The 24,477-nt window shown below is 52.1% G+C and overlaps 2 protein-coding genes across 2 annotated transcripts in view; one reads left to right on the plus strand and one right to left on the minus strand.

Moving 5' to 3' along the window:
- Window positions 1-20,379, plus strand: B3GAT1 (beta-1,3-glucuronyltransferase 1). Its single transcript, XM_006020403.2, has 5 exons — window positions 1-142; window positions 2,857-3,362; window positions 9,032-9,328; window positions 15,417-15,531; window positions 17,053-20,379. The coding sequence occupies exons 1-4, from the start codon at window positions 31-33 to the stop codon at window positions 15,501-15,503; spliced, it is 1,002 nt and encodes a 333-aa protein (XP_006020465.1). The 5' UTR covers window positions 1-30; the 3' UTR covers window positions 15,504-15,531; window positions 17,053-20,379.
- Window positions 20,380-20,522: 143 nt separating this feature from the next.
- Window positions 20,523-24,477, minus strand: part of GLB1L2 (galactosidase beta 1 like 2) — a 32,285-nt gene continuing 28,330 nt past the window's right edge. The window contains exons 18-20 of the mRNA XM_006020420.3: window positions 23,407-23,521; window positions 21,785-21,901; window positions 20,523-21,214 (exon numbers count right to left, since the gene is read on the minus strand). Coding sequence (XP_006020482.1) covers window positions 21,128-21,214; window positions 21,785-21,901; window positions 23,407-23,521 — 319 coding nt within the window. The 3' untranslated portion in view covers window positions 20,523-21,127. The remainder of the gene's footprint in view (window positions 21,215-21,784; window positions 21,902-23,406; window positions 23,522-24,477) is intronic.

Genomic DNA, 24,477 nt, shown 5'->3' on the forward strand with positions numbered 1-24,477 from the left:
GAGGAGCTGTGGGTCCAGTCAGTCTTGGAGATGCCGAAGAGACGAGACATCCTGGCTATCGTGCTGATAGTTCTGCCCTGGACGCTGCTAATCACCGTCTGGCACCAGAGCACCATTGCTCCACTGCTTGCAGTGCACAAGGGTGAGAGAAACCACCTGGCCTATGCCAGCTCGGTGCACCCCTGCCCATGTCTCATTCCATCCCTCCCATGACAACCATGCTCATCTCAACTTACGGTCCCTGTTCTTGCAGCAGTCTCTATTTCTAGGAGGGTCTTGCTAAGGCTTCACGTCCCATGTCTTGGGAGCTACATAGCTCCCCAGTCTAGTGGACAGAACCCATAGCATGAGCATTGAAGGGAAATGCAACCAGTGACTTTGTGATCCTCACTTGTCCTGAAGGAAAGCAAAAAAACAACCCTTTTCCTGGTCCTGGCAGGGCCGTGTGTAGAAGTTAAATGACAGACGCACTGACACATACAGAAGCACCCCTCATGGGCAGACCAGATAGCCCCCTCCGAGAGAGACTGGGCAAAGAGAATTCTTCCAGCAAGCCCTGAAGGTTGGTGAACTCCATCTCTGTTGGACCTGAAGGAGCAGGGCAGACAGCATGTACCAGATAAGTTAGTGTCAGGAGAAAGGCAGCCTCTACATTACCCAGCACCCAAGGCAAAAGCAGAGCTGTGGCCTGCAGCAACCAAGATGAGATGCAAGTAAGTGGTTCTGGGACACTGTGGATGGAGGGGCCCTTGGTGGTAGACTTCGGCTTGGTTTTCAGAGTGGCAGCCATACCAAGGAACACAAGTGCTGCCAGGTGCTGGAAGAGCCCAGCTGGCCCATGCCCTTTGCCAACCTGTTCCATGGGGAAGGGACCTCCTGGTGTCCACTGTGGAGAGGAACTGAAGGAGAAGGCTTAGCTCAGGTTCCCTTGCTTCAAAATCTCTCTCCTTTGCCTTGTGATGTTCACTGTTGTCCCTGTGCCCTTTCCTCCATCTCTTCAGTGTGGCTTTGCATTACTCCTCACCTGGAGTCTGATGCTCTAAGAGGAGAATGCTCCCCATGACAAAAGGTGGCAAGGTCCAGGCGGGTGAAAGCTTGCTCACAAACACGGAAGAGTCCAGTACAGCTAAGTTGGGGTGGGTGGGGAAAATGCTTGGCTCCACACCCAGACTTGAAAAGCTAATGTGATGAGCCATGGTGATGCTGCTAAAGGGAAATAGCATCCATCTGCCCCATCACTCCAGCCTCGGCCTAATGCTCTGAAAAGTAGGGGCCATTTTTGTGAATGACCAGCAACCTACAACTTGGAAGAAGAGCTTCTGGAAGTCCTGGCTCAGCGCTGGCACCAGGCTCTGAGCTTGGCTGGCAGGTTTCACCATTGGAAAATGAGGTTGAAAGCAATGACCTGCCTGCGAGGGTGCAGGGTTAAGTCCTTTAGCACTTGACAGGCATTTCTGAACTGCTTGGCTGGAAGGTGCAGAAGACGGAGTATTGACCAGTGTGGTATGGAAGTCCTTGTGGGGTTTAAAGCTATATGATCTGACCCACCAGCAGTTCCTGACAGTCCTGTGTGTCCTGGCCAAGCTCCATTTGAATGCACCAGATGCAGGGTGCAGTTAGTCCAGTCCATCTCCCAGGTTATCTGGGGTGCGAATTGTTTCCAGGGTTACACCTTTGCAAACACCCAACAAAGGACTGATCCTGATCTGTGCTGAGGAAGATCAGCACTGTGGAGCACTGGGCCTTACACCAAGTGTGCTGTTCACCCCAACATCCAGATTAATGGCTGATGAAGAATCACATAAAGTATGAACATGGGGAATGCTCTCCTGGGTCCTTGGCTCCTGCAGTCTTCCTCCTCTGTTGCATCCAGTATCAGCCACTGCTGGAAAATATAACAATTCTGTATCAGACCGTCATAAGATGCTTACAGGGTAACAGTTGTCTAAAGTCCTGGAGCAGGAAAGCTGGTCTCTCAGTAATTTTTATCAGGGTGTAGTTGTAGCTTGTTACCGACTACAGTAGCAGGAGTTGAGGGGCCTGGCAGCTACAGCCGCATGGAGGTTTACCTTGTGTTGGCCACTGTAGCATGACTCCTGGTGCACGATTCTGTGTCCCCATCGTTTGTGCTCACCGCGTGGTTTGCAATGGATATCATGCTGTCACTTGTACCTGCACAGTCCCACAGACATCCTGCCCAGATCCAGCCAACACTGTTCTCAACTGGATGGACGCTCACATAGTGAGCATGGGGTCATCGGGCTCATAGTTCGGTATCTCATCTCAGTGCCTGAATTTAAAAGCATATGATCGACGAGCGTGCTGGCCAGATCCCTCAGGGGGTAACTCCAACCTGCCTATCCAGGATTCTCTGCAGCTTCGCTAGCTCCAGTGTCCCCCATTCCTGCCCTGAGCTATTGCTGTGCACTGGTGACCAGCTGCTGAGCCCCTTGCGGTGGGAGAAGCAGTTCTGTAGGGCACCAAGTACAAAGTGTCGTGGGATCCTTTGGGGTGGCAGGTCCTGTATCAATGTCAGCATTTATTACTCTCGGCTAAGCTGTCATGCTCAGCCGTGCATTCCCTGGGTCCACGCAGCTCCTTGTTCTGAGCAGTTAGCTGGCGTCTCGGCCTGGAGCTGTCAGTGCTTTGCCGATGTAGCTATTTTAGCAGCTGGAATCTCTTTCTCATGAGACTCATCCCTGCTTCCTGCAACAAAAGTCTCTTTCCCAGCTTGTCTCCTTTGCTGTCAGATCAAAAGGGTGACCTTCCCTGGTGCCCAGCTACCTGTTGGCTGAGCGGAGCGGGTGCTGGAGAGGATGCTGTTGCAGGGCTAACCGGGCGCTTTCTTTCTTTCAGATGATGGTGACTCCCGGCGTGATTTCGCCCCAGGCTCGGACGCTAAGGAATACTGCCTGTCCGACCGCGACATTGTGGAGGTGGTGAGGACAGAGTACGTTTACACCCGCCCTCCCCCCTGGTCAGACACCCTTCCCACCATCCACGTCATCACCCCCACCTACAGCCGGCCGGTGCAGAAAGCAGAGCTGACGCGCCTGGCCAACACCCTCCTGCACGTGCCCAACCTGCACTGGATCCTAGTGGAGGACTCTCAGCGCCGGACCCCCCTCATCACTCGGCTGCTACGGGACACGGGGCTGAACTACACCCACCTCAACGTGGAGACACCCCGCAACTACAAGCTGCGGGGTGACATGAGGGATCCCCGCATCCCTCGTGGGACCATGCAGAGGAACCTGGCCCTGCGGTGGTTGCGAGAGACCTTTAACAAAAACAACAGCCAGCCGGGGATTGTGTACTTTGCTGATGATGACAACACCTACAGCCTGGAGCTCTTTGAGGAGGTAAGGCACAGGCGGGGCCTGCCCGGCTCCTGGGAGCTTGCAGGCCTTTGTGCGGGTCCCCACGGCCATGCCCAGTGGTGTCTGTCACACCATTTATGCTTCTGGTGCAAAGCTACAAGGCAGGAGACGACTGCAACACCGCGCCAGCTGGCAGGTAACACTGTGAGGCTCCCTCGTGATCCCTAGACCTGTCTTTTATACTCAGCTTAAGTGGAAACAAAATGCAGCTAGTTCTCACTGCAGTGCAGGGGGGGAGTGGTATGGTGTAACTGAGCCCCTACACGGTACAACGTACCTGGGCTTGGGCTCCATTAGGGTTTTACAGCTAGGCTGCATCTTGCTATAAGCATCTGCATCTAGCAAGGAAGCCAGGCCCGGTGCTGCAGGGAGGAATGGTGGATGGCTCTGCTTGCCTCCTGAGTGGAGGGTTTCCGCCTTGAGTTTCAGTCGGATGCAGCACAGAATACAAAAGCTGTGAAGAAGTCACGGGGGTGATCTCGCGGCTGTGCTCTCAGGAAGCCCCTGCCCGGGCTCGCTGTGCCTGCACTTTAGAAAGCCATGGAAACACAAGCGTCTTCCTTAATTCCTCTTGCTTTGGAAATGCATCCACTCTGCCAGTGTGACGGGTCTCCCTGGGTTACGGCGTGGATGTGCAGAACGGGGCAGGGTAGCTGCATGTCGCTGGGTTGGGAAACCCTTTGCTGGTGTTCAACTCACAGAGCAGCGCAGGGCAGAAGGAGCCCGCGTGGGTGAAGGGCAGCTGTGCAGAAAACAGCTTCAGCAAGCACATGAAGAGTGCTGAATGCACCAGTGAGATGGAGTTTTTTTCTTTTATTACTATATTTCATGTTCCAGGTCGAATCAGCCAAATCAGTTCCCAGTCACAACGATTGAGCAGAACTCAATCGTTCCAAAAACCATATGGACTGAGCAGGCAGAACTCAATCGTTCCAAACACCACGTGTGGTGCTACAACCGGCGAGCAGCCTCCATCCCAGGCTCTCACCCTGGGACTTCAGATACTCTCAGATCCATTGGCAGGCATCCTACGTGCAGGCCCAAGCCCAGAGGTCTTGAGATTGGGATGCCCCCACTTGACCTTAGCCCACAAGAGGCCAAGAAGCAGGAGGCCATCACAAGCTTAAGTTAGGGCAACCACAGCGAGATGGATTTTTTTTTCAGGAAAATTTTTCATGTTCCAAGTCAAGTCAGCCAAATCAATTCCAAATCCACGTAAATAATTCAAAAACCATATGTGGCCCTGCTACCAGCAAGTATCCTCCCCCGCAGCTTAGGGCTTCAGATACTTCCTAATCCTTTGGTGGACATCCTATGTGCAGGCCCAAGCCCAGAGGCTTGGGGTTTGGATGCCCCCAAATTTCACTTGCTATCAGCCTTATGGCCACAGGAGCAAGCTAGGGAGGAGTCTCTGATTTCCATGAAGTCGGCGTGTAGTCGAGATCCTCCCACTGGAAGCTGGCCAGTGGGAAGCTAACTATGAGGCTCTCATAGGGAGTCCTGTCCGCAAGCAGACAAGGGTGTCGCCTCCACCACACAAAGCCCTTTGTAAGGCACCTCCCTGGTCAGGGTACTGACCCCAGCCACGTTTGTGGTCTTTCCCCTGCCCTGGGAAAACCACCTTCATGGTCATGGTATTTCCCCTACCAGGTGGATACACAGGAGGGACTCCAAGCTGCTGGGGCCTCCCAGAACGCTCCTAAGGCTGTGCTGGGGCTCATCTGCATAGGGTGGCTGCTGCACAGCGAGCTAGGTGTGGATGTACAGTGAGCCCACTGCTCCGAGTTAACTCCCCGCGGCGCTCTTCCTGCCTGTGCGCACTGCGCACAAGGTGTCCTGCTTCACGGGAAGGGCTGCATGCTGTGAAGCTGTTGCAGAGGGCAAGTCACAGGCTCACCAGGCTGGGTAGTGCCCCCTGACACATGGCACTGCTCCACGTGGGCTCTGTCCTGAGCCACCCAGCAGCCCTCGCTGGCACCGTGCACTCTCTGCTGTGCTGCCCTGGGCAAAGCAGCACAGCGCACAGGAAGGTGCAGCTGCCCAGCACAGTCAGTTTGCTGTTTGGGTGCCTTGCAAGGGTCCGTGGGGGGGACTAGCATGGAGATTACTGCTGACAAGCTACAAGCACCCACCCCTGCAAGCCAGGGAGACTCCTCCCCTGAGTAAAGCTGGCGAGAGGAGATTGTGGGGAAAGCACAGGATGGGGAGACAAGAGACCTGCTTAGGCAGAAGATATCAGAGGTAGCTGATGACCACTTGGCTTGAATCCCCCCCTCATATCAGCAGTCCTTCCTACCTGGCTGTGCAGGACTGCTTTGTGCTGCTGGGTTGGCAAGGCAGGAGGATGTATCACTTGCTTTTCTGCAGCAGATTCCTGGGGTCAGGGGTGGGGGAGGAATCCCCTTACCTGTCCCACATCACACTCCCTCTTGGCTTTTTGTTAGTCCATGTAGCATCCTACCTTAGGTGTTGCCAGACATCTCCCCTCCCTTGAAGCTTGGTTGCTTCTGCCTCTGTCTCTAGTATTTTATTTGTATCTGTCAGGATCCTGGTGCAACGCAGACAGTGCCCTTCCAGCCTTCTCTCTGAGCATGGCATGGGCACTGTGCCTCAGGATGTCTTGCTCAGAGGCAGGCTGTGCAGGTGGCTCCTCAGGCACGTGGCTGAGCAGCCTGCATTTGTCAGTGCTCCTGTGTCGGCTCTGAGGATGAGAGATCTCTGCCGTTGCCCTCGCAATGGGCCGTGAGGCACTTGCCTCCAACGCCACCTTTCTTGAAGCATCTGGAGGCAAATGGGCTCCCAGGGTGTTTTGGCTCAGCTGGGAGATGCAACCTCAGCCCAGGTGTGCTGTCTCCAAAGTGAAGGCACGGTGAATGCATATGAGTCCTTTCAGCGCTTTGTGTCCCAGGCAGAGTCAGCAACATTGCTGAGACAGGACTCAACCTGCACACACACACAAGACAGGACTGAGTGTAGCTGTGGTTGAGGCTCTTTATTCCCATGTATCTCAGTTTCCCCACCTGCGAAATGGGGATGATGCCTGTGGGGCCTCATGAGACTGTCACCTGCCGGCATTGGCCAAGGATTTTGAGATCCTCTGGTCCAATCTTGGTGCAAGGGTGAACTACTAGCTGCTAAGTCGCAGTGATCAGTGTAAAGCCTCCCAGAGGTGGCTCCACCATGAGCTTTCCAGCCTCTGTCCTTCTCTGTGTGTAAGCAGTGGCCATCCTGCCTTCAAACCCTGGTTCCCCAGGGCTGCAGGAGCCCCTCAGGCATTGCAGCTGCTTCTGAGGCCAGTGAAGTCCACCTTGTACCCGGTTTCTGTCTTAGGTAGAGAGATCCGTCTCAGGCTTAGTAGGAATGCTCTCCCCATTGCAGTACATGGCAGAGATGAGCCATTCTCTGCTGCTTTCCACTGGCCTGTAACGAGTCCCTTTCTGCTTGGCGCTGTTCCTGCTATCGGAGGGGATGCAGTTAAGCCTGGGATTGCAGTGAAGTGTGTGGCAGAGAAGAGTCCCTGTGAGGCAAACACGCTGGCACATTTCCCGCTCGGATGCTGATCTTCACTTTTTCTGACATTTCTCACCTGTCACCCTTTCCACGTGGAAGGGAAAAGGTCAGAGCAGGCACCGTGACCCTTTCGTGTCTCTCACTTTGGGTGTTCAGACCGCCTCGGCCATGACGGCAGTATGATGGCTTGGGCAGGGAAATGGCAATACTGCACAGTTCAGAGAACTGGCTTGGGGAAGAGAATGGGCAATTAAGGGCTGAAGCAAGGAAGGAGCTCTCAACCAGGTCTGTGTGGAGGGTTTTTGACTCTCCCGTCGAATTTTAACAGAGAAAGTCTCCCTGTCTGGCCAAGAGGACTCATCCCTGAAGGTAGGACGCTATTCATTAGCTCAGGAGTAGGCCTTCCCTCCCTCCATTGTGTCTGGGGTTCAGCATCTCCATCCTCCCCAGCACTGCTGCTTTGAAGCTGCCCCAGGAAGCCCAGTCCTGATGCACTGCAAGTGGGTAGGAATAAGGTGGTGGGAAACGGGGCACATCAAGGCAAGAGGAAGCAAGCACCTTCCTTTATCCTCATCAGCGAAGCACGTGTCCAGGCTCGTTGTAAAAGCCCAGGCAATGGGGACTCTGCTGTGTTCCTCGGACACTGGAAACACTCAAAGTAACTTTAAGAAATGTCTCTTCATAGTTGGTATGAAAACCAGAACTTCATTTGGGATGCTGTGTGTCTAGGGTTTAGAGGAACCTGCTTGGAGCCCAGACTCCTGGGCTCTGTTCTTCCCTATGCCGCAGACAGGGTGGTGGAAGGCAGAGCATGTCTGTCTGAGGACGTTGCATACCAGCAGAGCTCTCCTGGTGAGTGGCAAGGGGTCATTCTTGCCATTTTGCACCTTGGGAAACTGAGGCACAGAGCGGTGCCGTGACTTGCCTTCATTCACTCAGGGAGCCTGTGACTGAACCAGGAGTTAAATCCAGTGCTAACCCAGAGGGCTGTTCTTCCTCCCTCCACATCTGCTTCAGTTCTGCCTCTTTGTCACATTGAATGCTTAGAACGGGCTTCAGTAACTTGACCTGAGCGGTGTCAGCACTTTGCTCCCCCTTCTGCCTCTTTGACAAGCCCTTCCCCACCCTTAGCATCCAGAAGCCACCAAACAGCTGTGCACATGGGTGCAGGTTTCCCCACATTGTTTATCAGGGAGGATTCATTGCCCAGTTCCTGCAAGCCCTTGCAGCAGGAGACAGGACACAGTGATGCCCTTCCTCTCCATGCCCCTATCGGCCAGCGATGCCCTGTGGCACACCAGTCCCTGCAGCCAGCAGTAGACAGGGGGTATAGGACAGGATGGGACGGCAGGTATCGCATCTAGCCATCTATAGGCACAAGACCAATCCAAAGCAAAGGTTTCCATTTCAGTACAGTAGCTTGACTTGTGCCCTCTCGACAGCTAAGGTGCCCAGTGGATCTCTGGAGGGCACACTGCATTATGGCTCCTCGGCTACCTCACATGGCTTTCCTCTCCTCCCCTTGGAGGTAACAGGGAGGCAACGGCATGTGCTTCAGGCAGCGTGTACCGTTGTCCCCTGTGGCTGGCGGGCTGACGTTAGCACGTGTGTAATGCAAAAGGACAGGTGCCTTCACCTCTCCAGGTCTCCCTCGCTGTAATTAGTGGTGATGAGAGTCCCTCTGGGAGAGACTTGATCTGGGTTGTAAGCAGAAGATGCAGTGCAGAGCGCATGCTCCTGCAGCAGAGCCGGCAGGGCACAGGGGAGGGAGCTGCCACGTGGAGTCCTGTTTGCTGGGAGCTCATAGGGTAGCTGGACTGCCCCTCTCCAGAGAGCCACGCCGTGGTCCCTCACTCCAAACAGATCCAGTGCTGGCCCATTTTCCATGGATGGTGACTCACAAAACAGAGACAACTGCCAGTGTCATTTGAGGATGATTATCTTGTGGGATTTTTTAGCTTTCTGAAATGTTTTCTGTCTTCCCAGCTGTGCTTTTGACTCCTCATGTGCAGCCTGCCTCTCTGATCTGTGCCTCAGTTTCCCTGTTTCTGGTGATGAGGGAGTCCCACTTTTCTGTCTGGAGCTGTGCAGAGCAAGTCCTCCTTGGTGCTCACCATCCCCTTTTCTCTCCTTGCCTCCAGATGCGCACGACCAGGAAGGTGTCAGTGTGGCCGGTGGCCTTTGTGGGTGGCTTGCGCTATGAGTCGCCCAAGGTGAACGCAGCAGGGAAGGTGTATGGCTGGAAGACCGTGTTCGACCCCCATCGCCCCTTCGCCATCGACATGGCGGGCTTTGCTGTGAACCTCAGGCTGATCCTTCAGCGATCTCAGGCTTACTTCAAACTGCGAGGAGTGAAGGGGGGCTACCAAGAGAGCAGCCTTCTCCGGGAGCTAGTGACTTTGAATGACCTTGAGCCGAAAGCTGCCAATTGCACTAAGGTACGGTCCCTTCCTTCTCATGCAGGGAGTGTGTGGGCCCACTCTCCAGCACTCATTTTGTGGTATATTGTGAGATCCAACATCCTAGAGAAACCATGGGTTGGAGGGATGCAGGAAAGGTCTTCTCTTGCCTTTCTTAGCCAATTATCCAGATATGGGCAAGCATGAGTTTCCTGTTGTCCTGCGGGAGGTGCTGCTGCAGACATTTGGTCAACGCAGCAGGGACAACGGAAAGGTCAAAAGGGGATTGAGTACTGCAAATGATCCTTCCCTGCCATGACCAGAAAGTCTTTGCAATGGGAGCTTTTTCAGGGCTTCAATCTCCTTTCAGTGGAGAGCTGCAAATCAATCTGCCGCAGAAAGCGAAGGGCCAATAGAGGCTGGGATTAGCATTGGAAATGAGAACTTTGCAATGAAAGGAAGCGGCCCCAGACCTGCGAGCCCAGAGCTTTGACTGCATGGGGGATTATGAAATATTTGAATAAAATCATTGGCCTTTGAATTCCCTCTGAGTGGACCGTGTGCCTCCAGAAATGCAAGGACATCTGAGCCTAGCTGGCTCTTGTGCAAGGGGCCCTGCATAAGCACAGCAGCAGAGGTTGGGAGGAGGCACTTCAATACCTCCTGTGGACAGTTTCTCACTTGCCTATGATTAGGGGTGTCCAGTCCTGGAAAGAATGAGGCAACCGGTTTCCAAAGGGGGTTGAATCTAAGGTCTTGGGTGCTGTTTCGGATCTAGCCCCAGAGGCCCAGCCAGCAGGGATTGAAAGTGATTGCTTGAGGTTTGAAACTCCTCCTCCTTTGCTGGGGAAGGTGTTGCTGGTGATAGCACCGTCACATCTGAAGCAGAGGAGGGAAGGGGATGGATTATGCCAGCACCTATGCCTGAAAACTGGTGCTCCTGCCAGGTTTTCTTCTCCTAGCCCGTTGCAAAATGTGCTATTCTTTGGGTTTTTGGCTGTAGCCGTGTTGGCCTAAGGACATAGGCAGGCAAGGTTCTTTGAGTAGATGTGATATCTTTTATTAGACCAACTGAGTAATTGGAAAAATGTTCTTTTTTCCAGCTACTCAGTTGGTCTAATAAAAAATATCACATCTACCCAAAGAACCGTGCTATTCCTTTGGCTTTAATGTTGCTTGCGTATAAAGTCCAGTGACAGAGACAGGATCCAGGCCAGGACTGGGCATGGGGGAACATAGGACAAGAAGGCAGCGCAGGGCCTAGGCCTTTGTGTCTCAATGGCTGGGAGTGAAGCACAGACTTGATCAGGAGCATAGCACCTGCCTGCATCCCTCCCCATCTCTGCTGCCTGCTGCTGCTCTCGCCTAACAGGTACATCTAGAGGACAGCTATTAAATATTTCCACTGTGCTGCGGGATGTGAGAGATGAGATGGCGGGGGCTGTGAATGGGGGAGCCGGCCTGTTGTGTGCAACGCACTCCAGAGTGAACCTCCCCTGGGTAAATGCACAGAGGGAAGCAGGAGGGGGAATCCAGCACTCCTCTGGAGAGCTGCTGTGAGCTTGCAGCCGGTCCAGCAGCAGCCCCCCAGCCTCTTGCCCTAGCTGCAGCCCTGCTCATAGGAGGTGGCTGTCAGAATAAGGCCTTGTGCTGGGAGGTTTGGGTGGGTGGACGGGGAGGATGCTACTGGCAAAGCACATGGTCAGGGCTTTGTGTCCAGGCACCTGGAGACTTTCTAGTTGCTGGCATCCACCTGGATGTGCAAGCTTTGCTCCTAGGCAGGTGCTGTTGGCCCAGAGCCGAAGAGCCAGAAGCAGTGTCCAGCCAGGGTGAGAAGTAGGCTTAGATCTCCTGTGAGATCGCAGCAGTGGAGATCTCACAGGAGACCCTACTGTGAACGGGACACAGCCTCCAAGTACAGCTGTATGCCATGGGCTTTGATTGCCTCCACAGCCTCTGCCCAGCGTGGACCAGAGTCCAGATCCAGCAGCATCAGCTTGTGGTCTGGCAGGCCTCCACAGCAGTGCTGGGGGTGGTTGTGCTGGGCTGGCACCTAGTCTTTTGACCTCATTACTGGCATTTGTTCTCCCAAGGGGGGCTGTACTGACTGTGAGGGTTCAGCCTTTGCTCTGCAACTGCCAGCCTGTCTGTAAAAGAGGCATTCATGCATTAACGATTGTGATGTGTTCGTTGACAAGGGTTAATGGGGCCCAGGTCAGGACTTTAGTTGTGTACAGATGCCCTTAGCCAGAGATGTCCTTGGCACAGATGCCCCAGAGATTTACTTTATCAGTACCACAAGTGGGCACACCTGCAGCAAGCATAGCTCCGGGGGGAGGGCAGGGGAAAGGAGCCCCCACATCATGCCAGGAGCTGCACAAGCTGAAGGGGTTGGAGGGAAGGAGACAAGCGTGTCCTCAGTGAAGATGGAAAATATGATGGGAGGGGTGAGGTGGGATCCTGTGTGCATAAACCATGTGGGTAACCATTCGCCAGGCTCATGTAGTTGAGCTAACTCAGTTGTGGCTGCAGTTATAGTCTCTCTTTCTCTCCCTGCCCTGTCTGGGCCACGTTTGGGTCTGGAATGGAGGGTAGGATAATATCTAAGGGATCCAGGTGGGAACTGCTGCTGAGAGGACCAGAGAGAGGCCAAGCATGAGTGGAGGGCACTGCCATAGGCAGGCTCAGTTGCCATCACCAGGTCACTCAGCGGAGTAGGAGGAGGAAAGCAAGCCCTCTGCCCTGGCCTCCCAACACCTGCTGCAACCACTATTGGACTTGAACTAGCTCCAAGTTGGGGAAAAAAGTCCCAAATAAGTCCCTCCAGAAACAGGGTAGAGACTGAGAGCCTGCAGCCTCCCGAGGGATATTTCTAGCTGTTGAAGAGACTAGAATTAGTGGTTTCCTGTCGTCACAGGTCTGAAGCAGCTCTAGTTTACTGCTGCCAGCTGCAGCTGGCAGGGAGGCAGGTCCATCCTTGTTTTCAGGAGGGCTGAGTGCCCTGCATCAAGTGGCACCTTTGCCTGTCTGCACTCAGGCTTCCTACTGGTGCAGTGTGACATGGTGCCTGGGCACCGAGAGCTGAGCTGGTTGGGTGATGCCCACTGAAGGCAAAGCCCTGAAATAGTCTGAAACATTCTCCCCCCCTCCCCTGCCCCTCCTTCTTTCTGGGCCACACCAGCTTTGTCTGCAGCATCAATCCTGGGGACATTTGAGCTAATCCAAGTGCTGCTGGCTGGAGCAAAGCATATGCCTTCAGGTCACTGTAGCCACGTGCACAACCTGCACTATGAGCAGCATTGGCCAGGCTCGGCCTAGTTCCTTTCATTGCTTTGGGCAGGGGCATGGGGAATCCCCCATGCAATGTCCCTTCCCCTGTGAAATATCCTTTGGGTTCAGCTGCGAGTCTGGGCACTGCCTGCGATGAGTTCCCGTTTTGTACCGTTTGCAGTGGCTCCAGCGCTTGGAACTGGGCACACCACTGCCGGCTCAGGACTGGGGAAAGGTTCCTCTGCTCTTAGAGACAAGCTTGGATGCAGGCTCCTGCTTACACAAGCAGTCTATCCCAGCTGCCAGACTTGCCCTGGACCACATGCAGACATCTAATGCAGTGCGGCCAAGGATCTAGATGCCAGCAGAGCATCTGCTTCAAAAGACCTAATGCTTTCAAATGCATGATGATCTCAGTTCTTGTTAGGGGGCAGGAGGGTCCCTGGAGCCTGCCTTCCTCTGCCTTGCACTTGATGTCATCACCCTTGTGCAGTGGGTGGAAAAACGGCACCACATCATTCTGCCTGTGCTGCAGCGCTCAGGGCAGTCTCCACTTGCACTGCAGTCATGCAGGGGCAAAGGGCAGAGCAGGCCCCTGGGGTTATTACTTCCCCCTGTGCCCTCCTGCAGCTTGGCTCCAGCTGTCATTCCTGCCTACAAAACAGCAGAGAAAAAAAACTGCTCTGGAGAAGGAACATGCAGGAGCAGAGCAGGAAGGAGATAGGTAACCTCCTTGCTGCTTCATTCTCCACTGCTTGTGATTCTTAATATCAACGCTCTGGTCTGGCTTCGGACGGGCAAGGAGAAGGAGATGCAGCTGTAAGGAAACGGGTGTCACAGTAGCAGAGATTGCAAAGGTGGATCCCGACTGAGACCTGTAGCAAAGCCTTGCTCAAAAGGCTCCTTGCACTGGATGTTGATAGGGACAAATTGTTAGTAGTTCGAAAGATGTCTAAGTAATTGTTACCCAGGGTCAAGTCTCAAAGCCTACTGAGCCTCCGCACTATTTCAAGCTGTATTTATGTGGGAACCTAGCCTCCTTTGACACATAAAAAGGGAATGCACTGCTCTGAAAATGAGCTGGCTGGCCGAGGCAGTCAAGCTGCACCTCGCTGTTGCTCTGGCCTAGATGACAGCCTGACTACCATGCTGCGTAGCGTGGAATAAAGAGCTCGGGAGATCAGTTGTACCACGTTCCTTCCAGCTGGTGGAGGTCAGCAGCTACATTAATGTTACAGGGAGGGATTTGCTTCCTGCCGCAAGTGCAGCGACTACTTAAATAGAAGCTGAATTTGGCCTACGGGCTTAACCAGAGGGTGGTGAGGGACGGAGGGCTGCTATTTAACCACAGACAAGAGGACAGGGCCAAGTTCAGCCTCCAGCGCAGAACACGCTCTCATTACCAGCAAGGAAAAACAAGCCAGCGGCAGAGCATATGCGATGTATCATGGATGCTTGGGTTAAAGGCACAGGGCATTGGCATTGCAGCTAGAGGGGAGCCCTTTGCAGGTAAGCAGCCGTACAGTGCACAGGTGATGGAGGGCAGGAAGCTGGACCTCTGAAGGGGTGTAACTGCTGCCACCAGTGCGGGAGCTGGGAAAACAGCAATAAGGAACGTGTAATCAAGTCTGGGGTGCAGGGAACGAAGCCAGCTTCCAGCACTGCCCCCTGGGCCTGTCGTTGGGGCAGGTAGGACACCTCAGACACTTTTTCATTGCTTTTTCAAGACCCACCCTCATTTTATACTATTGCAGCTAAAGCACCAGGTGCTTCTCTGTGGTCCCTGCCCATAAAAACCTCAATGCACTCAGCACTGGGAGGACAAGGGTATGCACTGCATTTCTGGCCTGCTGAAAGATCTGGGAATGGGGAGGGGGAGCTGTGCTCTTCCTAGACAGCCTGTTTTCAAAGGACAGAAAGGCAGCAGCAGCAATTGGTGGCATCTCTAAGGGATGTTGGCATGCTGTGATGTTGGACGACTGGGTTGCTGTGCGGCGCATGGGGCTCACTAGCATGCAGTTTAACCCAGGAGGCTCTCAACTCTCAGGGGAACTTGATTTTTCAGCTTTGCAACTACGCACACATCTCAGAGCAGGAGGTCCCGGACTGAGACCGTGTCAGATGCAGGGAAGGGAGACAACAGGTGCTAAAAAGTCCTAAAAAAATAATTGCCCAACTAGCCTCCTCAGGGGACACCTTGAAAGAAAAAGAGCAATGAATGGCAGGCTACAACTATTAGGCTGAGAAAAGCTCCCAATGAGACCAGAGCAGCCACACTTGCCTGTTCCAGGATTGACTCTCTCTGAACATCAAACCTAGGGTCCTTTTAGCCTGTGTAGATGCTGGTGGTCGAAGCAGCTGTCATCCAGTGGCTTTATTTCCTAACAGTCACCATAGGGAGGGTAATAGAGAAACAAAAAAGTGCTTTCCCATTATCAGCCCTTTCTGGTATACTGGAAGTATACTGGATGCTGTGGTGGCTTGATCCTCAGTCTGCCACCAGCAAAACACATTGCATCTCCCCACACACTCACACAAGTTTGATTGCCTGGTGGGGATGGAACGGCCCCCAAATCAGTGCAAAGGTTGATGAACCTCTAGAAGTTGGTAAGTCCATAGAAGGAGCAGGTTAATGTGCTGAGACGGTGCACTGTAAAACGGGTAATTTCTGTGCACAGAGCATTTCAGCTGTCGCTGAGCCTGGCCAAATGAAGTTTTATACAAACCTGCCTAAGGCTGTGAATGCACCATTAGGCTCCAGGGCATGTGGTTAAATCACACTATTGGTTTAACGTGCAATAGTATTTGTTAGCGCAATGAGCAAATGCAGCTAATGACTTCTGCTGGTTTGGTTCAGATCCTTGTCTGGCACACAAGGACGGAAAAGCCCGTGCTGGTGAACGAGGGGAAGAAAGGCTTCACAGACCCCAACGTGGAAATCTGACCTTGCACAGATGAGCGGAGACCAACAGGTACAGCTCCCCATGCCAAAGCTCCCTAGGAAGACATTAGAGCATTGAGCAAAAAGAAAAATAACCCTGCAGAAATTTCCCAGTGAAAGAGAGTTTTCTTTTTCTGAAAGGGGAAGGGAAAAGCAACATTCGGGAGATGAGAAAGTCATGGATGAGGGAGACATCAAAGAGAAGGAAGGTGCTTAGGATATGGGGGATAAGGAGGGAAGTCCCTCATGGGAAGGCAAGGGTCTGTGGTCAGGAGAAGAATCCTGAAGCGGGACAGAAAGGAGAACAGAGCAGGGCAAGAGCAGCAGTTTCAAGGAAGACTTCAAAGAGTAAACAGGCCTCACCTGCGCAAGAAACTTGTACCGTTTGTACTAGGCTGGTGTAGTTAAAGCAGTAATTTGTCCCTAGAGCGAACACTGCTGTGTTTGCAAAGAGACACTCAGGAAGGTCAAACCATTCAACATGGTTGAATGCTATTTACTGAGTTGGACTGTAGGTCCATCTTGCCCAGCACCCTGTCATGCAGTGGCAGAGTGGATACTGAAAGGAAGAGTGTATGACCAGAGTTTTATCCAGCGGCCTCACCTGCAGCCTCCAGCAGAGGTTTTCAACTTTTTATTTGCTGACCCCTTTGGAAATTTTGAAGAGGTGCAGATCCCTTTGAATTGTATTCAGACTTTTGATTATCATCATCTTTTGCGGTCCCCTTAGACGTAGTTTGCGGACCACGGGTTAAAAACCACTGGTCTAGGAAGTTGATTCAGAGGCTTTAATCCCAAACGCCCATGCTCAATAGCTACCGATGCACCTTTCCTCCAAGAAATTATCCCATCTCCTTTTTGAATCTGGCTAAACTGTCAGGTTCCACAACATCTAATAGCAACGAGCCCCACAGCTATGAGTATGAAATTCCTGTACTATTTAAAAATGCATTAAAACTCCTGGTATAGGCTCTTCCACCCAAGACGTCAGTGCACTTCAATTTGGCACCTCTGGTTCAACAGCCTGAGCGCCCCTCATGCAATAGCTAGCCCCATGCAAGGGCAGAGCAGCGCTACTGTTGTATGGCAGAGGTGAAACAGCATTGTACCAATACCATTATCTTGGTTTAAAATGACAGAGGGAGCACAGACTGAGCCCTCAAGGGAGAGACAAGAGGAAAGCAGGTGGATTCTGAGGGCTTAGAGGCAGGAGGTGGGTCGAGTAAGTGAAAAGGGTTGAGAGGGGAAGACAAAAGCAAGGGGGTGGTGTTGCTTTCCTGTAGCACAGGTGCTTGCATGCTGGACTGGGCCAACAGTGAGGCCCACTGGCTGGGCGGGGAAAGCCTGAACCACTCTTGCCTGGGCTATGGTTAGCTGCTTTGTAGGGCATGTAATGCTCTGGGGGGGGCTGCACAGCTGCCTCTCGCCAAGGCCTAGCTGCCTAGCAGCAGTTGTCCAGAAGTGTCTTCTCAGGCAGGCTTGGGCTGGCTCCAAGGCCGGCAGCTCCCTTCCGGGAGGTGACGCAGTGCCCCGGTTTGTCCCTTCTCTGCAGATTCCTTCTTGCCCGGCCTGCAGGCTCCTCTCAACAGCAGACAGCCAGACGCGGAGCGGACAGGACCACTCTGGCTTCCAAGCGTTTTAAAGTACTGAAAACAAGTTCACCACCACCACAAATGCACAGACCGCTTAGACTCCCTGACTTTGCTCCTGGACTCCAAACAGAACCAGACGCTCTGGAGACAGAGGAAGAAAAAGCACAGAAGCCGTTGTATTGACGCCAACTTCAGTACAAGGCCCGCAGCCTCACGAGGTGCTTGGTTTGGAAGGAGTGCGTGCAGGGCATGATACACTGGAGAGGAGGCCCAGCAGCTCCAGGCCCTGGGGCTGGTGTCATAGGATGCTCCGGCATGGACGAGAAACACCTTGAAGGAGTGGCTTGGCCCTAATGACTTTCTCCCAACACACACATATGTTGTGGCTAGGTGCACAGCAACCTGGAGCAGTTCTCCGGTTGTGGCAGAGACAGTTGCCCTCTCAGCTGGCACCCTATCCCTTAATTTTGAACTTACTTTATTCAGTATTTATTACGCTGCACAAGATGGTAGGGTTTGGGGAAGGTGAAAAACAAAGCAGGTAAGAACCAGCCAACAAGCATCTCTGCTCTCTTCCCAGCCGCTCCCCACCCCCTTCCCCTTCTCCATCCCCATCAGCTCCAGGGCTCGGAGGGCAGTCTGACAGCTCTGACATACCTCTGTGTACTTGTATGGATTTATGTTTACAGAACATGCTCCTGTACCCCTGCCCCCTCGCGCGGTACTCACTGGAGGTGGGTCCCGGTTGGACCTTTGCAGCCAAATCCCTTAAAGCTCCATGCAAGTTTAGAGCTTGGCTCTGAATCTTCTAGCTCGGGCCTCTCTCTAGTGCTAACCCGACTGGCAAAGCTTTAGGTATTGGGCTCTCTGAAGTGTGCACCTACCTCAAGACAGGTTACTTTAACAATCCCCCAGCTGGTCCACCACAGTACTGGAGAGGACCACTCCGGTATTTCACCAAATGCTGCTGCTGCAGTCTCCATACTGGAAATGAGGTCAATTGTAGGAGGTAAATAACAAATCTCTCAGTAATGAGCTAACTTCCATCTCTCGATCCCTCAACTTTTGTAGTGTTTTTAAATACTCAGCCCAATACAGGGCCTCCGACTGAGGAAAACCAGTGGTGCAATAAAGTAACACTGAAAGACTGCTGGGGCAACCCAAGAATGAATTGCAGTTGCTCCTAATCCAGTGTCCTAATCAGGTAGGCCACAAGCTGCAGCTCTCCCTGTGCTGCTGGCTCCAGGGGATGGAGGGAATGGAGAGGGAAAATAGAAGAGAAAAAATCCCAAGCCACTTGAAGCCTCTGCAGCTACCACAAAGTGAGGGTCCTTCTGACAGAGGAAGTGGGGGGTCAGCTGCTCTGTCAAAGACGAGAGGGAGCAGCAGCCTGGGCCCTTGCACCTTAGGATCCTGGGAAAGCTGGGCTGGATGGGACCTCATGAGGTCAGCTGCTCAAGGCAGGCTCATCACTTAGGTCAGGGATGGCCAACCAGCAGCATATGCGTCACAAGTAGCATGGGCAGTTTGCATGTGTGGCAGGAGAGGAGAGGACTGGCACATGGGGCAGGGAGTAGAAAGCAGAGCAGGCAGGGGAAGGGGCACTTGGAGAGGGTGCAGGGCTAATCTGTGGCATGCCTGACCAAAACCCATTGGCTTAGGTGATGCTGGATGAGAAGCAAAAGGAAGAGTTTACCAAATTTCCCCATCTCCAGCTACTTTTCCAACCTCTTCCCAGGCCTGATGTTTGTCTGGCCAGGTGTGGAGCATTACTGTCCCAATTCTTCTGAAAAAAGTCTGAAGCACAAATTTACCTGTGTTAAGGGATAAATATAATCCTGTAAAGAGACTCAGTTATTTTTTTAACCCATAACATCTTATATAATACTACACAGACTATTTCTTTCAGAGTATTAGCTTCACATCCCTCTTTGGACTAATGACATTGTGTATTTCCTAATATTTAAAACAAAAAAAGAAAATTTTTTTGAAGTTTTATTCCCTCCCCCCACATTAGAAAATAGTTCTGTTCTTTAGCACCCAATCATGGAAGACTTGCTACAGCTTCTATGAAAATGCCCCTTTGGCCAGAGTCCAAACTGGTTAGCAAGAATTTGATGGCACTGGTCTCCCTTTGCATTTTGGGAAAAGCCCTTCATAGACTCTGTTAAACAGCAGCTTTCTGTTCAACCAGTTATTATCCAAGCCTCCCAGTGGCATTGCACAGTCTGCATATCTTAGAGGGGAAATAGAAGGCATTTTCCAAGGGGGTACAAAGTTTTCATTCTATTCAAGTGGTTTCCAACCAATGTCCTCTTCTCACTGCATGTCTGTTTACTTACAATAATGATAAACCCTGTTGGATTGCAGCCTTCCATCCTCTGAAAGGAATAATTCCCCAAGAAACATGCAGGACCTCATCCTAAACAAAACCCTGTGAAAATGCTCCACTCTCCTCGGAAAGTTGGCCACAGGAGCCCAGCCCTTTCTAGCTGGTCTGGTAGTTACCGTGGGTTTGGCGCTGCTGAGGGCAGAGGTACAAATGCTGTGGCAAGACAGGCTCTGATGGGGATGGGGTGCATTACAGCTGCACTGTCTGTCCTCAGTTTTAACTAAATTGTATTTAAATTTGTTAAATAAACTTAAGTATGGTTTTTAACAGCCAGAATTCCCTGGACACGCACTGCATGGCTGTTTGGGGTGCAGTGAAACTTTGCTTCCACAGCTAAATGCGGCTCAGTTACTCCCATAAGGACTAACCTGACTCCTCTTGGCTACTCAAGGTCAGATGGTGGCTTGGTTTCAGGAGAGAAGATGCCAAAATCTTGGATACACCTGATTCCCACTGGCAGCAGGGAGCTACAGAGCAAGGCTGAGGTCATTTAAACCAAAACAGAAAGGGAATAAGAAGCCAAGCAAGTTTCCAGAGGTTTGGCCCATTTTTGTCTGTTGACCTTGGACACTGGTGAGTGAAAAGGCAGAGGAGGGAGGGGGTAGATAAGCCAGCCCACGGTGCGGGTCTTCTGCAGGATCCCTTGGTCATGGCTAAGCAAGGTCCAAAACCCCTACTGTACACTTCCAAGAGCTTTAACTTCAGATTAAGTGGCAGCTGTGGGAGCTTCCCTGCCTGCACTGTGCAGTGACCCCTCTCCCTACTCTCCAACTTCTCTCCCTGCTCACGCAGTGTTCCCATTAGGGTCTAGGGAGAGCCGTGAGTAGCTGGACTCTGTGCCCTAAAGGACAGACCATGCCTATAGCCTCCCCTGGGCTGGATTTATGCAAGATTGAGGTGTGGGGGAGGAGCTGTTTCTCAGCAAGGGGACTGACCCTTGTGAACCTGCCTTTGGTAGCTTTGTGTCGTGCTGTGTCAGAGCTCGTTCAATCCGGCGGTCCCGCTGAGTACAGGTGGACAGAGACGTGCACACAGGTAACTTGTTACAAATTTTTTTTTCCCCCCCAAAAGAGAGAGACAACCTCAATATTAAAAATTAATGGAAAAAGCTAAAAGTTAACTCAGTTACATTCAACCTGCTTCCAACAACTGAACCAATAAAACCCTCTCTACACACGACGGTGGGGTCAGTTCTGCTTGAGAGCTCACCCAGCTAGTGTTTTCCATATCTGGTTATTCTTTAGTATTTATCACCAATTTTTCTTCCCTTTCTAATCACAAAAAAGGAGGTGCCCCAGTGTAACACACAAAGGCTCAGAACAGCTGGGCTCATCCTGCACACAGGCGGGACCCACCCGCCCACTCTCCTCGACGGGATTGTCCATAACACCACAGACAGGGATCCCAGCCAGGGGCCGTCTGGCATATTGAACTCTTCACAGTGTAGCTACAGGAGCTTCCGCCTCTCTGACGGATTCGACTCCCTGGGCGTGCAATCTGCCTCCCAACCTCGTTGCCAAAGAGCAAATCCTTTCCGTGGGTCTAGGGAAAATGAACAAGCCCAACTGTGTCTGAGCTGTCACATCCTGGATATAAAAAACTGGGAACGTCCACAAAAAAAGAACAGAAGGGAGCCCTCCTGCTCAGTCCACGTACTGGGTCCTTCCAAGGAAAGGCGTGTCTACAGACTGCACAATGCGGCCCGCTGTGTGCTCTTCAAACACGACAATCTGGGAAAGAGAAATGGTGGGGAACAGTCCCTTTACAACAAAGATCACTTTTCCTTCTGTGAAGGAACCACTTCTTTTAAAGGATAAAATGTGCACCCAGGGGCATTTGAATGGCAGGAAAGGAAAGGTGGGATGTGGGAAAGTGGGAAAAGTAGATGCTTGTAGCAGAGGGAGTGGTCCATCTATTAGTCCACTCAGAACCGAGTCTGTAGTCACTCGGTGTAGTTACTCTACTCATCTGAAGTCCCTTCGGACAGCAGCTTTAGGTCACTGAAGTGGAGAGTAGGCATGGGACACAAAGGTTCAATCAGCTGGGTCTTGCTTGTCAAGTTACTGTGGTTTGAATTTTAGGGGGGATGCTGGTTCAAATCCAACATTCATTATAGCTGCTTTCTCATAGCAAAAGCGAGGAAAGGCACTATCCCATTAATACCTCACCCCTGGGAGCTGCAACCCCAGATCACTGCTGTGTGCATGCAGGCTGAGGTAGGTGTTCAACCACAGTGTGTTCCTGGCTGTTCTTTAGATAGACATGACCCGGAGAAGGGCCTTCAACAGAACTCCCCTCACCTCATTGTTCCCTGGCCATAGCCATGTCGCGGGAAGGTACAGCGTTTCCTGAGGTCCAATTTTCCAGTAGCGTCCCAGGTTCCGCCCGTTGACAAACACGACCCCTTTTTCCCAGCCCTGTAGGGAGAACGCAGTCAAGTTACTGCTGCAACTGCCCTGGTGAGCCAAAATGCCTTTCTGATGTACTCACGGTCTTTAATGCCCTACCCCACGGCTCCATAGCTCTGCTGCTCGAAGCAAAATGAGTCACACTTTAAGCACCCTGTTCTGCCCCACCCAGCCCCACTCCCAAAGAGACACTGTCTCAGCCCAGGATGGTTTCCCAAACCCGCTCTGAGTTCCACATGCTGAGCACAGACACAGAAACTGCACCGTCTCTGCCCCAGCAGGTTCACCTTCAGCATACTTTCCTTCGAGCCCGTGCTTTTTTTTTTTTTCTGCACAGGTTTTTATGCTGCCCTCATCACTATAGGATTTGAGCACTTCCTGGCACAGCGTTAAGTGTTAACACCTACTGCCGTCACGAGTGACCTGGTCACTCATCCTCTCTCCAGGGGCTTTGTGCTTCCCAGGAAACAGAGGTAAGGCAGAGCAAGCCGGGTTCTTTCGTGGTCAGCAGAGGGACAAAAAAACCCAACAGTGTGTGGGTGCAGTGACAAAACAGGCTTTACCCTGTGCAATGCCAGGAGACAAAGGAGACTAGAGATGTAGTGAGCTGGTGGAGGCTGCCACCTAATTCCAGGGGAAGTTTGGGCAACTCCAGAGGCAAGGTAATAACCCCACCTCAGTCTCCTGCTGGGGAGGACATCTCTGTGAGGTCTATAGAAGTTCAGGAGGACAAAGCTTTGAAGTAAAGATTTCAGAAGTGCCCATGCAACTTTTTTAGTCTTATTTTCAAAAGTAACTTGACAGTTGAAGTGGATCAGGGCCATTGTGGAAACTTGACCTTCTGTTGTTAGAATAGGCCGGATCCCACCAAAAGTAGTTTTTCCCACGGAAAATGATCCCTGGGAGTCTCTGTGGAGCCTTCCCCACCCACCTCAGGCCAAGCAAGTTGACCACCACAGAATCACTGTACTTACTAAGATCACAGCAAAGTGGGAAAGAAAAGTAAATGGTGCTGGCTAGTAACTATTAAAGTGACCCTCAGGGGCTGCTCCATGTGAGTGAAAGAAGAGGGCAAGTAAAAGATTTCAATACACTTTACTGCAGCCGTAGCTTGGTATAACCACCTTCAGCAGAGGCAGGTTGTATACATTGGATTATCACTTGCCATTGATGATATGGACAAATAGAGGCATGAAGCAGCTATTAGCCCACATCACAGTGAGGCGGACAGGAATAAATGCCAGCCAACCCCAGGCTTTGTCTCACAGACACTACCCCCTGCCAGTGGATGAGAAGCAGCACCTAGTTATATTAACACCAGTCCTGCTCATCATTAGCTCTTCCTGGAGGCTACTGTGGTCACAGTCAAGCTCGTGTGTCAGGGCCCGTGATAGTGAAGGCTGCTTTTTGAATGAACAGTCCTACCCTGGCCTGCTCTGTCAAAGACCAGGTGAAGCCTTCTGATCATGCCAGGCTCTCCTTTACCAGCCATACAAGGACACACAGCAACTCACCTCAAGCTTCAAGAAAGTGTCCTGAGGCAGCTGCTGCACAGTCAGTCTCCCTCGGAAGAACGCGGGCCCCGCACTGTAATCCGGGATCGCGCTCCAGCCAGCAGCACTTCGCAGGCTGCGAGAAAGACAGAACATAGCTAAGGTCTGCTGCTAGGCAGAGGTCACAGCAGTTGCACCAGCCCAGCCATAATGTACATGGAGCTCACCTCCACCAAATCCATTGTACCAGTAGCCACGATGTTCACACTGAGCCTCAGGCCCCTCATACTACTCACTTGTGCACAGGCATCACAGGACTGGCTTTGCTGTCTCCACCGCTGCAGTCCAGCATGGTCCTAACATGCGCAGAATGAAACCCCCAGAGCCAGAGCCAGGCACAGTTTCAGTTTACTCACAGGAGCGTTCCTTCCCTTCATACCCTACAGGGTCCAGAAGAACCTTCCTGCATGGGCTGGGCCAACCTGCCAGTGTTTAAGTTTCTCTCTCTAGAACTAAGGCTCCAACAGGCAGAGCACACGTGCACATACTGAACTCGGCGTGCTATGGACTTTGCTCCATTCTAGCCAACACGAGCTGCAGGGTTCAATGCAAGCTAACACGTCCTTCCGGGCACGCATCGCCAGCTGAGGTTTCAAAACAAAGGTTTTACAGCTGTACAGTTTTTGATTCTCATGACTCAGTAAAATCAAAAAGGCACATGTCCTTGGGAGCAGAAAGGGCACTGCTGTCTTTAGAGAGGGCTATCTCCCGGCAAAATGTCACCTTTCTACTCACAGCTGTTTCACTGCTACAAAAGGAAATTTCCTTCTGCAAAAGGAAATAAAAAGCAGGCACCAGAATTAGAGCTTTTCTGCCTGATGTGTCCAGACCTGCAAAGTCATTTCCAGCTGTCCCTCAAGCTTCAGCCTAGGCTGCATATCTTGGGGACACAGATGGAAGCAAAGCAAGGAAATCTTTCTGCTAAAAAGACAGTGAGTTTCGGAGGGTGGGGGGACGACACTTATGTGCAGCTAAAACCAGGGACTTAGTATGTAGAAAGACATATAACCTTAACTGAAGGGGGTGCTGCCA

The sequence above is a fragment of the Alligator sinensis genome, unplaced genomic scaffold (genome assembly GCF_000455745.1).
Source record: "Alligator sinensis unplaced genomic scaffold, ASM45574v1 scaffold278_1, whole genome shotgun sequence".
In the NCBI taxonomy this organism is placed as follows: domain Eukaryota; kingdom Metazoa; phylum Chordata; order Crocodylia; family Alligatoridae; genus Alligator; species Alligator sinensis.